This window comes from Frieseomelitta varia, unplaced genomic scaffold (assembly GCF_011392965.1).
Source record: "Frieseomelitta varia isolate USP_RPSP 00005682 unplaced genomic scaffold, Fvar_1.2 scaffold_493, whole genome shotgun sequence".
NCBI classification, from domain to species: domain Eukaryota; kingdom Metazoa; phylum Arthropoda; class Insecta; order Hymenoptera; family Apidae; genus Frieseomelitta; species Frieseomelitta varia.
The window spans coordinates 490,046-501,432 of NW_025110249.1; the positions used below are offsets into that span (position 1 = coordinate 490,046).

Below are 11,387 nucleotides of genomic sequence, written 5' to 3' on the forward strand. Positions count from 1 at the left end.
ACGTTTTTTTGCGGCTACGCGATTCTACATTGTAAGTTCTTCAGCGAATGAATTAATTCATTGTTACACACATAACACACACATAACACACACACACACACACACACACACAACAGATATACAAATCACGGAAAAAAAAAAGGAAAGAATACAACATGGAACGCAGAAAAGGCAAGGTTTGACGACGATTGCATAGCTAATCTATCGAAATCGATCGTGAACGAGTCGTTGTTGAAACATACCGAACGGATTTCAATTCGAATAAATTATATCATCACAACCCCGCGTATTATTATCATTATTATTGCTATGATTATTATGATTATCATTACTATTATTACGAGATGATTCAACTCGACCCGCCGCCTAATTTCTAAAAAACCAAAAGAAAAAAACGGAACAGAGAAAATGAACAAAAAAAAAGAGAAAAAAAAAAAGAAAAAAAATCGATGGAAAAAGGTCGATGTTCAACGTTATCGTTTTATTCCATTTTAAATGTTTACTGTATGATAAAATTGTAATATAGTCGTTGGGCAAAATAAAGCTCGTTTTTCGATATATACACACATATCACGAAATCACTGCTGGATCTTCTGCCCGCCATCGTATGTTTTCAACTCGTTAATCACTCCCTCTCTTCGACAACTGTAGAAATTCACTTGTCAATTTAATTTTCCTCAAAAAATTTTAACGACACAAGACTTTCATGGAAGTTTTATAAAAGAATTTTATTGTTAAATATATTTGTTATTGCTGAGGCCTTTAATTTCTTTTAATTTCATCAGGTGAAAGTATTACGCGGTGGCACGCACAAATCCCATTGAAATCTTATTGAATTTTGTATGAATCTTCGCGTTATCTGATTCGAATTTACTAGCAAATCGTGTGGGCCACGAATCAAATTGAAAACCCAAATGGTCTACGCCGCTTCTGAGGGAACACCTCGTTTCAGGAGGAAATTTCGTTCTTATTTTCCTACCAGTTATAAATTTTCACTCGGTTAATAAGAAGAATTAGTTATCATGGAAGAGGAGATAGACGTTCGAGTGGAGGATAATCCAACGAAACCAGAACACGCGTTACGTCCAATAACGTACGTTTCTTGGTTATTTCTAGGTGCAGGGGTCGCCAGACCGATAAATTATCCAAAATGGATCACCATCGTTCTTCGAGCAATCCACTTCAGCATGTGCTCGGTGATCGTCGCGTACAGTGCAATGGACTTTGCAAATTTTGGCAAAGAATTCACCAGCGAACTATTCGAAATTATATACTGCATGAACGAAACCGTGTGCCATTTTTCAGCCTATTATTACGTTTATCACATAATGAGACATTACGATAAATGGCCTGAATTGATGAAGATGTTGGAGTCGTTGGATCAGAATATTGGTAAAGAATTGTCGATCAATGACAGATGGGTGAAAATCAGCCAGATCTCGGCCATTTTTATAAGGCCTGTTTTACGGTCCGGTATCGCTAATTGTTCACGGTCTTTATAATTATTTCATTGCAGTCGACCAAATCTTTGCGTCTGATTTACTTCTCTATTACACAATCGCGCAGACTTTGGTGAACAGCTTCGTGTTTGATATTATCGTGTACATGATTTGCCATAGATTCAGAGCAATCAACGAGATGATCAGACGTAAAAATAGCGGCATATTGGATCGCCTTGAAGATCAGGAAAATTAGAAGATTGCATAACGGCACGTATACAAAATGCTGGCATCTTTTTTGGCGCATAAATTCAGAGTGAGTGACGTAAGTGAAACAGAGCGTACATCCTTCTAGCTGAAGAACAGAATTCAAAATCCAAGACGAAATTGGCTACTCCCCGCTCCTCCTTGTCGAAAGAGGAATTTACTTTTCTCGTTCGTCCCTCACTCTATGCCATTGTGATACAATTTTGTGACAATTTTATGTCCTTTATCTCTATGATTGATTATTATTTCTTGCAGACATGCGTTCCATAATAACGACAGTGAATGAGATTTATGGTGTTGATCTTCTGTTGTGCTCTACGAATGCTTTCATCATGATAGTCGCGAAACTGTTCAGGATCTACACGAGCGCTGTAGAGCAGAAGGAGGGCTTCATACTTCTGAACAACGTAATCTGGATAATTTACGGATGTCAACTCATCTTGATGTGCTGGATGTGCACGCTGGTCCACCGCGAGATAAATAAAATTGCGTTGTGCATCGATGAATTTATCCTGAATGCCCAACACTCGACGAAATTTAACAAGCTGATCTGCTTCCGAAATTTTTGTAACAAAGAACCGGAACAGTTAGGAGTCTTTAACAATGAACGTGATGATAACGTTCCCTTGAATCTGAACGGATTCGGAATAGAAAGTCTTCTGCGATCGACTCTCGAACGGGACTGCGTTCGAAACGAAAGCAACGACTTCTTGTTGCAATTCCAGCAGTATAAAATTCACTGCATGTAATTTCTTCGAAATAAATAACTCCTTATTAACAAAAGTAAGTATGATGATATGTAGTCACGACATTTATGCGACGTAGTTAATAAATCGTCTTGTACGCACATGTACTTTCAGTTTGTCAGCGTTATAACAACGTACTTGATCATCCTGGTCCAATTTTATAAACCAGGAAACGAGAAACATTGATAAATTTATTGAAATAAACCTTTCATATGTATGTAGGTAAAGTAAATAAAGATAAAGTAAATAAAAAAAATAAAAATGTAGGCAAGTACGTAAAAGTGTGATGTAGAGATACAAATAATACACACGATTCTTTTGTAACAAATAAATTATGTATATATTACGAATTTAAATATTTTCTTACAGCAAAATAAAGTCTCTGACCTCACAAAATATATACCATTCATGTAAACGAATATGAAAATTAATGATCATGACTGTACAGTTGAAATAAATAAGATGAAGCGTAAAAAGATGTTCAGTTCAGTGGACAGTTGTATTGTATTTAATCAACTTCTTCGATGGTTGGTCCTCCAGCACCTGCGCTACCGGCTCCTGGAGCAGCACCAGGGAATCCACCAGGTGCGGCTCCGCCTTGGTACAATTTAGTAACGATAGGACTGCAGACAGCCTCCAATTCCTTCTGTTTATCGGTGAATTCCTCCTTCTCCGCTAGTTGATTCGCGTCCAACCATGAGATTACTTCGTTGCATTTATTGATAACCTTCTGCTTGTCAGATGAATCGATCTTATCTTTGATCTTCTCATCCTCCATTGTACTCTTCATGTTGAAGCAATAAGACTCCAATGCATTCTTGGCGGATATCCTATCGCGTTGTTGTTCATCTTCGTTGCGGTATCTTTCCGCTTCGTTCACCATCCTCTCGATATCTTCCTTCGATAATCGTCCCTTGTCGTTCGTGATGGTAATCTTGTTCTCTTTTCCGGTTGATTTCTCAACAGCAGAGACGTTCAGAATACCATTAGCATCGATATCGAATGTGACTTCGATCTGAGGTACGCCCCTAGGCGCAGGTGGAATGCCAGTAAGCTCGAATTTGCCGAGAATGTTATTGTCTTTGGTCATAGCTCTCTCTCCTTCGTATACTTGGATCAAAACACCAGGTTGATTGTCCGAATATGTGGTAAAGGTTTGAGTTTGCTTGGTCGGTATCGTTGTGTTCCGTTTGATCAAAGTTGTCATCACACCACCAGCTGTTTCTATACCCAGAGACAGTGGCGTAACGTCCAGTAACAGTAAGTCTTGGACTTCTTCAGACTTGTCACCGTGCAAGATAGCAGCCTGTACAGCTGCACCATAGGCGACAGCTTCGTCGGGATTGATCGACTTGTTCAACTCTTTCCCATTGAAAAAGTCTTGTAATAATTTTTGAATTTTTGGTATCCTGGTAGACCCACCGACTAGAACGATACTGTGAACATGAGCCTTGTCCATTTTTGCATCTCTCAGAGCCTTCTCAACCGGTTCCAATGTGCTTCTGAATAGATCCGCGCAAAGTTCTTCGAATCTGGCTCTGGTGACCGATGTGTAGAAATCAATGCCCTCGAAAAGAGAATCTATTTCGATACTGGCTTGCGTTGACGAGCTTAATGTTCTCTTGGCCCTTTCGCATGCGGTTCTCAATCGTCTAAGCGCCCTCTTATTCGAGCTTAAGTCCTTCTTGTACTTCCTCTTGAACTCTTGAACGAAATGATTCACCATTCGATTGTCGAAGTCTTCACCACCGAGGTGAGTGTCGCCTGCCGTTGATTTGACTTCAAAGATGCCATCTTCAATAGTCAAAATGGAGACATCGAAGGTGCCACCTCCCAAGTCAAAGATCAATACGTTCTTCTCTCCTGATGACTTTTTGTCTAAACCATAAGCTATCGCCGCCGCGGTTGGCTCGTTGATTATTCTCAAAACGTTTAAGCCTGCTATTGCTCCCGCATCTTTGGTGGCTTGTCTCTGAGAGTCATTGAAGTACGCAGGAACGGTGATGACAGCGTTGGTGACAGTCTTTCCTAAATACGCCTCTGCTGTTTCTTTCATCTTCGTAAGTACCATCGAAGATACTTCTTCGGGGAAGAAGGACTTCGTTTCACCCTTGTACGAAACCTTGATTTTTGGTTTGCCTCCATCGTTCACCACCGTGAAGGGCCAATGTTTCATGTCACTTTGTACAGTTGCATCATCGAAGCGGCGACCGATCAATCTCTTCGCGTCTGTTCAATAAAAAAATAACACGTTATAGGAATATATCGAAAATAAAAATACTTAAAGGATAAGTTAATAAGGATAAGGAATATGAATAGATTCATGAAATAATGAGATGTATAATTACATGATGTTTCTGTTAGTCTCTTCTATGCTTCTTCGTAATGATTCTTCACTTCTCATCAAACAAAACTAACACTCGCGAAATATTTCATGAAAACAAGAAACAAAAAAGAAATAATATTTCCAATTTAAATAAAATATCGAAAATATCTAAAATAGAAGCATAAAGAAGTAACGTAGCTTCAGTCGCGCAGTATGTTCGATATTACGTCATTATATTTCGCATGACGAAAAGAAAATAAACATAGACATGAATGGATGTGGTATAATATAATTGTACAAGGTCAGTAACGAAACCTAACACTAATTGTGAGTATGTCGTGCATCTTCGTATATAAATATTGATAAAGCAAAGTTCCTTTGTGTAATATATACCATAGAGCACACTGAATACACGCAAAAATACAGAAGATCGATTTAGCAAAATAATTATTAAGTATTATGTAACAGACATAAACAGGTATGTATTGATCTAGTAAAAAAAACATTTCCGTGATGCGGTAATACAGATTGAAGAGCTAAAATAGAAAATGATGTAAGCGCCAGACATTATGGCCCTCGATGCGAATGGGCAAAGAAATTATGATTTTCGTCCTACCTTACGATAACTTCAAAAATATTTAGTATATGAAATTTAGTATTTAGTATAGAATTTTTATCCTCATCCATTTAAAAAAAAAATCATTTTCTCCATTTTGGTACTTACATCGTTTGCCATTGAAACTCTACGATTGTTACGATAAAATGAGAATTACGCATGGAGCTTAAGGAATAGAAATTGAAAAATTTAAAAGGAGTGAGAATTGGAAGAATAGGAATTGGTAAATTCTGGGTTAATATCACTTACCGAAAATGGTGTTGTTCGGATTCATCGCGACCTGGTTTTTGGCCGCGTCGCCGATCAGTCTTTCTGTGTCCGTGAAGGCGACATAACTCGGTGTCGTTCGATTTCCTTGATCATTTGCAATGATCTCAACTTTTCCATGTTGGAAAACACCGACGCAGGAATACGTGGTGCCCAAGTCAATTCCAACAGCTGGAGCTTTCGACATGTTTTATCGCTGTAAAAGATAAAATTAAGGAATAGGTTAATAAAAAATGTTAAATTTATTTTTATAATAATTTTTTATTTTAATAATAAATGTTAAATTTATTTTTATTTCTATTCCTAGAATAGTTTTGAATCTCTCTTCTACTATTCTCGATTTGTATAGTAGATATATTCAAAGTAGCGTGTACGATGTAATAACCACTAAAGGGCTATATTTCAACAAACATAAATAATCTCTTATTATTAAATTCTCTAATTATAAAATGTATGCTCGAAACACAATATTGAATACACAGCAAAAAAGATAATAAACGTTATAAATGTACCAACTATAATTGCGTGTAGTGGTTATTTGTAACTAATCTAAGCTACATACTTGAGTTAAGATTTTCGTTGAAATTAAGCAGTGAATTACTTATTTAGCGAGTTTGTGTGAAACCGAAATGCATTGACAAATATAGAACCCGACACAAATCTTGCTACCAGAAATTCAACGGTAAAACTTTCGTCACATAATTTTTAAATTCGTGAAAAAAAGAAAGAAATAACAACTGAAGTAACTTTGAGACATACATATATCGATACTTTGTCGATATGATGCAACTTCAACATAGTCTTCCTAGTGTTAATCGTTTCGAACACAAAGAATTTAATAACTAAATAAACTATAATAAGCTGATAAACTAAATAAACTATAAGCTACACTGTCACAATGTATTCAAACACTTACCTTTTGTATCGTTCGTTTCGTATATATAATAATAAATCGTAGTCGTCTGGTTACTTGGAGTAAGCACAATGTTCACTGTTCGCTTGCTAAACTCTGTCTGAGCTCGGCGTGCGCAGCGCGTTTTTAATACACCAAATCTCGCGCTTCGAGAAGTTTCTGTGGATGACCAATCGCAGCAGCTTGGTGATTCAATTCGCACTTTCATTGGCTCAGAATTCTAGACGCATCCAGAACGAAAATAAATGTATCGGAACAAGGCATGACGTAGCAAGAGAAAGAGAGAGAACAATCACGATAGGAGAAACACGGGAAGATGCTGGAACGTATTGCATTCAAACTTGCAGTTATATTTAGCTAACTAAATCTTTTCTTGTTTACCGAGACATGACATAGTTAAAATTAAATTCGTCAATAATATCAAGAATATGGAAAAATGTAAATAACCGAGACTTTTAATAATAATTCTTATATTTGTATTTGGACTTTTGTATCAAGCGTGTGATAAATAAATCCTATAATAAAAAACGCCATCGCTTTTATTTGTATATATATTATATTTTAATTTTTCTTTTTCAATTTTTACTTAATGAACATTCACGAATGATTAAGAAATTCGATCGAAGTAAAATTTATATTTGCATATAAATAAATGATAAAAGAATTTTATTCATTTTTGTATATAGAATTTACGTTACATTTACGTTCGAAATATTCAAATGTAATAATACATTTTATTCGAAACAGTTCGATGATCGTTATAAAAATAAATTTCTAGAAAAGCATTACGTCTATATAGCACTTTACACATACCTTGCTACGAAATATGTATTCTAATTTAAGGACAGTTTAATTTATATCAGCGAATTGATACATCTAATTTATAACATGATATTACATCACATATGACTGTTACTAAATATACTAATAATTGTATGTATATGCGATACTAGAAAAATATTTACGTAAAAATAACTTTGCTAAATACATAATAAGTACTAATTCGATCCAATATCAACGCAGATATTTTCTGGATCATTCGTATATCACAAGGAATTTTCTGGATCATTCATATATATTACGAAAAATTTTCCGTCTTGACAATATTATTAATAAATAATGTATGTATATATAACACATAAATAATATATTTTAAGACAAGATATTCATCTATATATTCTTAATTGAAGTTGGCGATCTTTCTTGGTTGATATATACACATATGTAAGAATGTTTCGCTTGTTAATTTAGATTCGAAAGTTTGGCGCGAAAACTAATTTAAACAACTTATGTAGTATACACTCTTATTATAAATAAAAAGTATTTGATCTTTGAAACGAGAACTTTCATTTTTATTTCTTATTATTATAAATATAATTACTTTGTACCATAGATATTCTTTGTTACCTAGATTACTATATAATACAATATGATTTGGTGCAATGTTTAGGCTCTAATTTCTCGAGATTTCGATTAAAATTTGAAGATATTAAACATGAGTGCGCCAGCAAAAATTAAAAAATTAGACGAAGTTGTAGTAAATAGAATCGCTGCTGGTGAAGTAATACAAAGACCAGCAAATGCATTAAAAGAATTAATAGAAAACAGGTTAGATATTTTACTCGTGATTGTTACACGTGGCTTACTATAAATTTAATTCTGTAAATGTTTCAGTCTTGATGCAAAAGCAACTAACATACAAATTGTTGCTAAGGAAGGTGGATTAAAATTATTACAGGTAGATTAAAATTATTATTGTTTCTCTATTTAAATACAAAAGTATTAAACAAAATAGTATTAAATATTTATTATTAATCAGATTCAAGACAATGGAACAGGTATCAGAAAAGAAGATATGGAAATTGTTTGTGAAAGATTTACAACAAGTAAATTACAAACATTTGAAGACCTTCAGGCAATAACAACTTTTGGATTTCGTGGTGAAGCTTTAGCAAGTATTAGTCATGTATCACTTTTAACAATCACAACAAAAACTGCAAATGAAAAATGTGCTTATAAGTATGTTTATTTCTATAAAATTCTGCAAAAATTGTGGATCTTTTTTTTAATGGATATTTTTTCATATTAGAGCATCATATGTTGATAGTAAACTAAAAGCACCACCTAAATCATGTGCTGGAAATCAAGGTACTACAATATTGATTGAGAATTTGTTTTATAATGTTGCAACAAGAAGAAAGGCTTTGTCTAATCCAAGCGAAGAATTTAACAAAATTTCAGATGTAGTTACAAAATATGCAATACATAATTCTACTGTAGGATTCACATTAAAGAAACATGGTGAAGTTACACCTCAGGTATTTTATTCTGTATAAAAAATCATACAATTGAATGTTATTATTTGTAAATATATCAACATATTTTCAACATTTAGGTCCGTACACAACATAATTCAACTAAGATGAATAATGTAAGAATACTTTATGGTAATCCTGTATTTCGTGAATTATTGGAAGTGGAACTTAAAGATGATACCTATAAATTTAAAATGCATGCTCTGATAACAAATCCAAATTACACAAACAAGAAGATGATATTTCTTTTGTTCATTAATAACAGATTAGTAGAATCTTCTTGTAAGTTTTATAATGTTAAAACAAAAAGATTTTATGTCTAAAAATGATCTACAGGTACTTTATTTCAGCTATTCGAAAAATGTTGGAAGAACTTTATACGTTTTATCTTCCAAAAAAGAGCTATCCATGGTGTTATATATCTCTAGAAATTAATCCACAAAATGTTGATGTTAATGTACATCCAACAAAACATGAAGTTAAATTTCTTCATGAAAGTTCTATCATTGAAAAAATGAAACTTGCTTTAGATGAAAAACTCTCTGGCAATAGTGGTTCTAAAACATTTTATGTACAAGCACGATTACCAAAAGCAGATATTACTAAAGAAGTTTTGAAAGAAGTTTTACCAGAATATGAAAAAGATAAAAGTGACAAAATGAAAAAAATTCATCCTCGAGAAATGATCAGAACTGATTCATCTGATCAAAAGTTAGACAAATTTAATTTTACTATTCATACAGCAATGGAACATGCTAAAAATATTGATGATATTGATTTTGAAAATGAAAAAGTTGAAAATACTAATAGGAATGACGAAAAAGACGTAAATAAAATACAGTGTTTAACAAATGTATCTGACACAGAAAAAAAAGATATATCGATGCATATTAAACCAGCAACAACAGAAAAATCTAATACTCCTTGGAGCAATGTCATAGATGATACAAGTCCATCTGTGTCAAGCCCCGCAGTATTTGACGAGCCCAATTTAAATTTATCTATTCAAAATATTAACAAGGAACAGTGTGAATCCAATTGTGAGCAAGACATTTTAGAAATAAAAAATGATATAATCAATAAAAGTGTAGCAGATGATTCCGTTTCTATGAAAGAAAAATGTATCGATGTTATCGCAGATAAAGCACGTAAACAAGTGTATAAATACTTTGGACATAAAAGCAAATTAGAAGGAAAAAATACAGATAAAGATAATATAGATAATGAAGAAAAAAATGTATTTGAAAAACCCAATGAATCGGGAATTGTTACTGAAGAAATACCAAAAGAAACTAGTGAAAGTAAAAATTCGTATGAATTCAAATCCTACTCAATAAACAATTTTAGACGAGAAGTCAAACTGACGAGTGTCTTAAAATTACGTATAGAAGTAGAAAACGCATGTCACGACGGTTTAAAACATATTTTATCAGAATTAAGTTTCGTTGGTTGTATAGATCAATCTTCAGCTTTAATTCAAAGTGGAGTTAATTTGTACCTTTGCAATACACAAAAATTAGCGTAAGTGTCCATACATATTTCCTCATAAAATATTTATAATATATACATAAAATTAACTATAAGTAAAAACATCTTTTTTTTATTTAGAGAGGAACTGTTTTATGAAATTATGCTTTATGATTTTGCAAATTATGGAGTCATCAAATTTTCGGTATGTATATTAATTAAAAACATTATTATTATATTGTACATTACGCTCATTTTTAGGAAGCACTTCCTTTATATGATATAGCTATGTTAGGATTAGATACTGAAGAAGCTGGATGGACAGAGGAAGATGGACCAAAAGAGGAATTAGCCACAAATGTTAAAGAATTGTTATTAGAGAAAGCAGACATGTTGAAAGAATATTTTTCTATTGTTATAGATAAAAAGGGAAATTTAAAATCTTTACCAGTATTATTAGGTAAATATATTTTAATAAACTCCCTAAAAAATAAAATACAATACAAAATATTCTTTTTTCAGAAAAATATTTTCCATCTGTAAGTGGTCTTCCTCTTTACATATTACGTTTAGCTACCGAAGTAGAGTGGTCATCAGAGCAACCATGCTTTCGAACTGTTTGTAAAGAAACAGCAAAATATTACAGTCAAATGAGTCCTACACACGATACTCATGACTGGAAATACATTACAGAACATGTTTTGTATGCTGCAATTAAGGAGAGTTTCCTGCCTCCTAAACATTTTGCACATGATTCAACAATATTACAAATAGCCAATTTGCCTGACTTGTATAAAGTTTTTGAAAGATGTTAGATATTTACGATAAAATTGATGTATTATAGAAAGTAAATATTATTTGTTTAATAGTAAGTTATTTATATTATAATAAAAAATTATATTTATTAGATTGACTGTAAATTTATGTTTATTTTTGTGAATTTTTTAATAAATTTTTTACTAAATTAAATATTACCTTTCTATATTATTTTAATGGAATATAATATGGTATAATAAAAGATATAATATTTA

The 11,387-nt window shown here is 32.9% G+C and overlaps 2 protein-coding genes and 1 pseudogene across 4 annotated transcripts; 2 read left to right on the top strand and 1 right to left on the bottom strand.

The window, feature by feature from the left end:
- Nucleotides 1–93: 93 nt before the first annotated feature.
- Nucleotides 94–2,913, top strand: LOC122533106 (annotated as a pseudogene).
- Nucleotides 2,766–6,727, bottom strand: LOC122533095 (heat shock 70 kDa protein cognate 4-like). Of its 2 annotated transcripts, none has more exons than XM_043662475.1 (3): nucleotides 6,578–6,727; nucleotides 5,644–5,857; nucleotides 2,766–4,681 (listed from the first exon to the last, which is right to left on the bottom strand). In XM_043662475.1, exons 2-3 carry the CDS (start codon nucleotides 5,846–5,848, stop codon nucleotides 2,961–2,963), a joined length of 1,926 nt encoding a protein of 641 aa, XP_043518410.1. In that variant the 5' UTR covers nucleotides 5,849–5,857; nucleotides 6,578–6,727; the 3' UTR covers nucleotides 2,766–2,960. The 2 variants fall into 2 exon arrangements, with proteins under 2 accessions (XP_043518410.1, XP_043518411.1); XM_043662476.1 differs by having other exon boundaries at nucleotides 5,644–5,859; nucleotides 6,581–6,722.
- A 947-nt stretch (nucleotides 6,728–7,674) lies between these two features.
- LOC122533092 (DNA mismatch repair protein Mlh1) lies at nucleotides 7,675–11,250 on the top strand. Of its 2 annotated transcripts, none has more exons than XM_043662471.1 (9): nucleotides 7,675–7,798; nucleotides 8,249–8,312; nucleotides 8,394–8,593; nucleotides 8,664–8,892; nucleotides 8,970–9,171; nucleotides 9,240–10,410; nucleotides 10,498–10,561; nucleotides 10,618–10,816; nucleotides 10,879–11,250. In XM_043662471.1, exons 3-9 carry the CDS (start codon nucleotides 8,430–8,432, stop codon nucleotides 11,169–11,171), a joined length of 2,322 nt encoding a protein of 773 aa, XP_043518406.1. In that variant the 5' UTR covers nucleotides 7,675–7,798; nucleotides 8,249–8,312; nucleotides 8,394–8,429; the 3' UTR covers nucleotides 11,172–11,250. The 2 variants fall into 2 exon arrangements, with proteins under 2 accessions (XP_043518406.1, XP_043518405.1); XM_043662470.1 differs by lacking the exon at nucleotides 7,675–7,798 and adding an exon at nucleotides 7,975–8,182.
- The last annotated feature ends 137 nt before the right edge of the window (nucleotides 11,251–11,387 follow it).